An 8,128-nucleotide genomic window follows, 5' to 3' on the forward strand; every position below is an offset into this window, starting at 1 on the left:
GCAAACAGAAATAGCAATTCCTATTACATCTAAGACCGGGCAGTGCCTTACCTCAGTCAAAAACCTAATATATAAAATAATTTATTAACTGAAAGCCTTTATATCGGTCTATATAATAAATAATATCTAAAGATTTAGTGGCAATTAATAATAAATTACTATTATTAAATATGTTAATATTGATTCGACACAGACAATGCGTGTCATAGGCATAATTATCTCATAAATATACTCTATGAAATCAGTTGTCTACGCATAAAATTCAATGTCAGCCCCTTAAGACAAGACATAAATTCGGGGCATAAACAACAGATTCCATAGAGTACATTTATGAGATAATTATGTCTATGACACGTATTGTAAGCAAATTGGCCGCGCGAAGCTTCGTTCTATTTATAAACATCTATTTATTCAGCTGAAGTTTGACCTGGATTGTCATTGTGTTTGTTTTCTAATGGCTATGTTTAATCATGTTTTGAAATCTATGAACCGCGACTCGCCTTTGTTTCTGTCTGCAATAGGGACCAGGTGTTTATCTTACATCTGACAAGCTATTTATTAAGCTTGCTGTATTGGTATACTTTGGGGTGTCAAGAATAATAATTATAGTATCTAGGGCCGCGCAAAATGTTATCATAGACACTTGAAAATATATATATCTCTTAGAAAAACTGATAATAATCGACTTATACAAAGAGTCACGCTCAAAGTGATTGGTTGAGCGTTAGAATGTTTAATGTTCATCTTCCCATAATCAATCAGACAAAAACAATATATATATATATATATAGCCGTCTACTAGACTTGACTACTACAGAGGAGGAGGGTCTGCTGCAGCTGAAAGCAGTTGGCGCGAGGTGGCACAGAATAGGGCGCGCTGAAAATTTTCGGTTCGCAGACCCTAAGGAGTGAGTGTGAATACTACAATAACCAACAAATTCTTAATTGATTATTACAGATAGTGTAATGGGCGACGGCTAAATTCAATTCAAATAATTCAAAGGCAATCGGTCGTAGGAATTAAAAAAAAACAATGTCTATGTATGACCCACTTTCCTCAAATTGTAGTCATCTACATACTTCATATTACAAATTAAATAACCAACATTATATAAAGATAGAAAACTCCATGGATTGAATTATGAAAAATAAAGCTCATTAATTACACACCACTCAGTCGCTATACCTAATTGAAATCCAGTCGCATATTCATTCAATAATCCAAGCATAATCCACCTTAGTAACGCTGTTTACAGCATCGGCTTGCTTTAAGTGCTTTCAACGTAACCAGTTTGAAACTATATTCTTCTATTGTGTACTGTAAACAAATTAATTCAATATCTGTTGATTTTATTCAGCTAACATCGTCAAATTTTCTTTAGTGTATATCCTTGTATCGATTGGCTAAAACGTCAAAATACGCAATGTACAATTTACCGTGTTCGCGTGTAGTTAAATTTCTATAAAAACTAATGATGATGATGATTAAACGATTCTTTCTCGTAAAACAGGAAAATCGTGGAGGAAATTCGCACCAGATCTGACCACGAAACATAGATATGAGTTACCCAGTTGGACCCAGAGAAATGCAATTTTTATAGTTTTAAGTATCAAAATATCTAAATTCAGATACATAAGGCAAAATACAAATACCATCCGTATCACCTCGACGTTCGTGGTTCCACAACTGAGCGTTATCTAAGTCAATTTTTGCCGCGCATCACCACTATGTGGAACCAGCTGCCCACTCCTATTTCCGAACCAATACGACAACGAAATACGGCTTTTTTCAAGAAAAGAGCGTACCAATTCTTGAAAGGCAAGCAACAATCTTGCGAGTCTTATGGCAATGTGAGTGTCCAACGACGGCGGTATCACTTAACCGTTTGAAGCCTATTACATAAAAAAATTCCTTCAGTACTTAATTTTATTCTAATCACATGTTGAACAAGCTTAAAAAGCCGTGGATTACACCTGGAGGGATTAAATCCAAAATTTATTTAGGACCTCTTTATTTACATAAAAAATAGTTACGCCCATATTTATATAGCGATGTTTATACATTGTTAATAAGATCCGTATGGCGCGTTAATAGCGTTTATTAGAATAACAAAGGAGTCCGGATGCATTTATTCAAAATACACAGAGGATAAGGCACGCAGTATTGGCATAGGTCAGAAGATAACGTGACAAATTTCATAGAAAAGGGATTGTATTCATTAAACAAAGGCAACAGCATACAATATTTTTACGATTACAGAAGCTTTGTGTGCAAGAAATATATTATGCCATCAAAAACATAACTTGTAAAAAATTAAGTCTTGCAACGCAGTTCTACCGTAAAATTTGTGCGATACATGTAAGTCGGTTAATTTATACAGACCCTAATGGAGCTTCTGTTTTAAGTTATAACGTAATTAGCTAAGCGAACAACATCTCATAGTGAGCATAGTACATATCTCTTATATGTTTAATAAATTTGACTTATTTTTTTTAAATATATTATTTATTATCCATTATCCTGCGTAAAGTTATGACTATTAATTTAAACGTGAGGTTTAAAGCCGATAGACTTAGTTTCTTAAAAAAGCGTTTTGGATGGTAGAGAAAGTCTTGGAAACATTTTCATTTTTAGCCATGATGTATAGATAATTCTTAAATTGGTAATTTAGTTCTTATGTTTTGGTTGTCTAACCTTCGTAAAGTAAGAATTCCATATAGGTTTTAGGAAGAGATTACTTGGAAATTATTGACGAAACACATATTTAACACAATGAAAAACGGAAATTACAAATAATTATTTTAAAAACCAATAAATTTTCGAATAGCCCACTTAACAATCAAATTCCCCCCCCTATGGCACGTGGGGAAACACTGCCCTAGACCTATTCGCGGACTCTTCCCGTTAAGACACAAGGATCAACTTATATGTGTTTATAGGCCACACAACGGATGTTTAAAGCTAGCGTGTCTACGATGAAACCTTACACATACATATTGTATTACATATTTTTTTAACGAAATCTAAAACTCTTTAAAAATATCTCCTTACCATTTTATAATCACCTGTTATAACTTTGTTTTTATATTAGGCCCGTGATTTTGGAATATTAAGATCATTAATATTAATTTGTACACCATTTACTGATTGCTTTAAGTTGATTGCTTGAGTTAATAGACAAGACAGACGCTCACTACTGGAAAAATCATAAATAAAAATAAGATCGAAAAATATATTGCTAAGCTCAAAACTCGGTAGAAGATTTTATGGAGATAAAACTGAAAAATATAAAAACAAAAACAAAATTATGTAAGTAGTACTTTTATTTCTGTTGAAGTGAAAATTTTTTATGGGGTAGCACAGTGAAATTTTCCATATGTTGGTATATAGCTAGTAAAAAGGTAGGCTAAGTCAAAAATCATATTAAAGCAAAAGGAAGTTAGCAGGTCTTGTATTGAAGTAAATGTATTATATAAGTATGGAGATGTCATTTAGATCCAATTTACGACCTAAAAAGGAGTTTTTTCGAATCGTTAGCCAAAGTCTTATATCATTCATTAGTTCCGCTTACAAAGGGTTTTCTCAAAAGCTTTACAAAACAATTCTATTAAGTTAAAATTTCTAATGAACATAATAAGTTTTTGTTATCAGAAACCATACACTGAAACGGATTGTAGGAATGCCCTCGCATCTTATTCCCGTATCCCGTATCAATTTCAGTATTTGTTTAAGTGATTAGGATTATTATATGAGATATGTGGCCTAACTAGGACTAACATGAAACTTTTTCTATAGTAAAAATTAACGCAAAGTTATACTGTATTCAAACTAAGAAAGAAGAGGACAAAAATTGCAACAAAAATTATCTTAAGCTTAGAGTTTAATGTCCAGGCGATTTATTCGTATTTCAATAATATACACAGACAGAACTGTAAAGAATGTTTACTTACAAATCTTTAGTTTAAAAGTTAAATGTATAATGTCATTAAGAAAGATTTATAACGACAATTGAAGTAGTAAAGGACTCTGTAAGTGGAGCAGTCATTGTTGACGAGTTTTAACTCGTAGTTCCCCATAGTAGTTGAATAGATTCAAATTTAAACAAAAGGGCAGATGGCCATTGTGACAGAGATATATGTTTGTCAAAGGCGACAAAAAACGAATGATACCTGCTCGTAAGTTTTACCTATTCTCTGCGTTTTTAATTTAACGTCAAAGGGTGATGTAACGGGCAACATTTGTAAAAAATATTTGTTACGTTTGCATTATTGATACATATAATAAAATACCCCTTTTTGTTTTAACGTTAACGAATTCAAATAGAAGAAAATAATAAGGCCGCTAATATATACATTTGGACGCGAATCTAGCAAATATGTGTTCAAAGACATTTTTAAGATTATGATTAGTAACTTTAAAAGGAACGTTCCAGAATAAAATATCAAATCAATCAAATAACTACAGAAAATAAATATGGATTACATTTGCGAATATTTTATTAAAAAAAAACTTATCATATTAACTATTTAAACTTATTACTGAATTCAAAAATAGTTCCGTAAATTTATTGCCGATAATGTATTCATAAATACGTTATAAATAAACATTGCTTGTTTTATAATATAATTAATTTATATTCAACATTGTTAAACAAATATTCTTCTAACGTCTTGTGAATATATCAAAACGAAATGTAAGCTCATACTAATCCTATTAATATATTTTAATCCATTTTAGGCCTTTCTCAGCAGACATAAGGTCAAAAATCGTCGAACTAAACGCTTAATAGCTCACCACACGACGCATTTTGAGAAAAGCTTATTTTGTCACCTTCGAATAATAAAAACGGGAAACTAAGACCAGACCATAGATAAAGATCGGCGCCTTTACGACAAAAATTGGCGTGAAATATAATTAGGATTAACATTGGGTGATAGAACTTTTTTTAATACTTTTTATGCTGTATATTTTATTGTGCAATTTAATTCTCTTTTACAAAACCATTTTATCATATAGAATTATGGACTCCAACTCTATCAAATTGATTACTAAGGCTATTTTACTTAAATAGGTTAAATATCATACATTGTTTTAAAGGCTTTCTATGGACTGTGATGACTGCCCTTGGGAGTATTTTATAAAAAAAAGTAACATAGGAACTTTGTAACATTAGAGTGTGTTAATGTAAGGACTATTTTTCTATTAAAGGTTTTATGCATTTGTTTTTCTATTTAAAATTGTATTTGAAACTAAAGAATTATAGTGGGTTCCAAATATAAATTATATCAGATTCTATAATCAATGGTAATGAAAAGATTTTTGTCTGTATATTTGAGAAATTAATTTAATAAAAACTCTGATTCTTGTATAGTGGTCTAGAACTAACCTAACGCAGCAATTCAAGATACATAATGAAAAACAAATTAATCCAGTATTTAATAAATGTAGTTTAATTAAAGAGGTAATCATAAAACATGTTTCAATGGTTCATCCTCTTTTATAAAGACTGATACAATATTTAATCCTAAATCATCTTTATCAACTGATATCAACATTATCATACCTTGCCAATGATAACTGGATGTTAATATATATGATTGGTTAAATAAATTCAACTACATTGCCTTTTTAAGAAAAATAAATATTGATTTAACATAAAAAATATAAGATTGTATTACAAATTTAAAAATATAATGCAGTAGCTCAGTTCATGTGACACATGTTATAATGTCAAATTTTAAAATTAAGTTTCAAAACCTAAGCAGTCCCATAATTAATTTTGTAATGTTAATGTAATTGTATGTCATTAGAATAGCATAAAATAAATCAACTGAATTAATAACTGGACAAAATCTTCTTTTACTATTACATACTATATTAAAATAGCTTAAGTGACAAAGGTAAATAAATAAAGGTAAGTTTAACAATGGTATTTAGATAGATATATTATTATTTCCATTATTTATATATTGATAGGCTATAGCATGGACATAGATTCAAACAGAAGGTTGTGTAATTTTTATGATTAAATAAGTTTTAAATTGTTATAAGCATAATATTATGAGATATATGGTATCTGCAATTCCTTAATAATTCAATATTTTATTACTTACCCAATAATCTCAATACTTCTGCACTACTAAGATAGACGTTGAGATGTGCAAAACATGCTGGAAGCACTAGAAGAAACGCCAAAAACCTCATTTTCGGTAATGTCTTTCAATCAGAACAAGGTCCTTTAGATTCGAATGAAAGAATCATCGGCACATTTTGATTCACATTTTCAAACACCGTCCAACATTGCGTTCTCTGATCTCAACGATTCAAGATTCTCATACACTCGATTAACGTAAAAATTACAATACAATAACGATACAAAGACCTAAATTGCACTGTTTTATGTAGAAAGTCCACAGATTTATTAAAGCAAACCTTTAAACTACTCAAAATCAAGAAATTACGATTGTAAACAATTGAAATGAAATGCTGAATTACAGTTTCAAACCGACACCACCACAGTAAAGCGTGATCAAAACTAAACTAAATGGTAAAAATTCTATTTTTGCTTGTACAAATGCAGCACTGGATTGACACTGACAGTAAACATATAAAATGACAACCGACATAAGTAAAGAAGTAATGTAGCCTTTATAATTATATTTAAATTAATCATGTTTTTATTCCAAATGTTGTCAATTGAAATAACTGTTTCCTTAAAATTTCATGAAGAATATTAATACTTTGCAATATCCAAGGCTGTCTGAGGATAGCACAGATTCTCCGTATATTTACTGCCATCTATGTATCCATGCTTAAACTACATCAAGCCAATAATATAAGAAGTTTTTTAAAGTTTAAATGTTGGATCGTTAGATGGCACTGCAACATTGACACACCAAAAAACACTATAGTGACACTTTTTTTTAGATTATTAATTGTTTATCTCAATATATATAAATCTCCTGTCACGATGTTTGTCCGCGATGGACTCCTAAACTACTTAACCGATTTTAAATTAAATTGGCACACCGTGAGCAGTCTGGTCCAACTTAAGTGATAGGATAGCTTAGATCTTTAATTATAGTCGCGATCTTATTTTATTGCAAATTATTTGTCTTTAATTAATTGACAGTCACAATTATCTGTAACTCCAAAAGATTCTAACAGATGTCGATACTTTTCGACTGGATTGAGTAAGTAATCAATAGATGGCACTGCTATGGTAAACCGACCAACGTGTCATCTAAGCTACAATATGATTACCAAGTGTATAAATTAAATTTATTTTGTAGTAAACGAAATACCGTGAAATTCAATTATTTCTACTTTTTTTAATTTTTGGTGTTAGTATAGCCAACCACGTGTTACATAGACCGAAGTGTAAATCAAATTCAAATTATAGTGACGATAATACAGTGAAATTATTCTTTCGTGTCACGGTATTAAGGCTAACTAAAACCACATTAAGGAGAAACGAAGTTCGCGGGGGAAGCTAGTTGTTTAGTTTATTTCATTACGAGTGCGGAAAACCTGTGATCTGCCAGGCTGGTGAGGGTTGACAGTCGGAACAAATTACAATGACGGTTCCGCACATGTACCGAACAACTATTTTTAATACAGTTGCGAATAAATGAAGCAATTTAATAAAACTGTTTGCTTTTTTCTCTTTACTCCACGCAATAAATTCGACTTTTGACTTTTCCTGTAAAATTTTATCTGTTCTCCGAAGCATTTTGTGCAATTATACTGAGTTTCGGTGGTGTTGATTCAAATAAAATATCGTCGAAATTACTCATTTTGTGCAACAAACAACTAAACTCGCAAGAACATTTTTGGGAAATGCCGCCAACCGTAAAAGAATATAAGCAGACATTTTTTTTGTTCTCTTCAATCATTCTGGGTAGGCAAAAGGAACTATGCCCATATAGCCAAGTCTTCAGTAGAATTTTTTATTGATATGAAATGAAGTTTAATGGGATGAAACCTAACCTAACTCATTGAATCAAATCATTAAATCTGATATTGAAACAAATTAGTAGCTTTTTTTAGAAATATTTGCATGAATCATAAAAACTTCTATGTTTTTTTTTGTTTTGTTAAAACCATGTATGTGGTCGGTTTTTCTTT

The 8,128-nt window shown here is 30.8% G+C and overlaps 1 protein-coding gene across 1 annotated transcript in view; it reads right to left on the minus strand.

The window, feature by feature from the left end:
• The window catches only part of LOC123714365 (tyrosine-protein kinase Drl), a 38,794-nt gene extending 32,270 nt beyond the window's left edge, over positions 1-6,524 (minus strand). The window contains exon 1 of the mRNA XM_045668597.1: positions 6,115-6,524. Within this exon, the coding sequence (XP_045524553.1) occupies positions 6,115-6,205 (91 nt within the window). The 5' untranslated portion in view covers positions 6,206-6,524. The remainder of the gene's footprint in view (positions 1-6,114) is intronic.
• Positions 6,525-8,128: the final 1,604 nt, after the last annotated feature.

This window comes from Pieris brassicae, chromosome 9, assembly GCF_905147105.1.
Source record: "Pieris brassicae chromosome 9, ilPieBrab1.1, whole genome shotgun sequence".
Lineage (NCBI taxonomy): Eukaryota > Metazoa > Arthropoda > Insecta > Lepidoptera > Pieridae > Pieris > Pieris brassicae.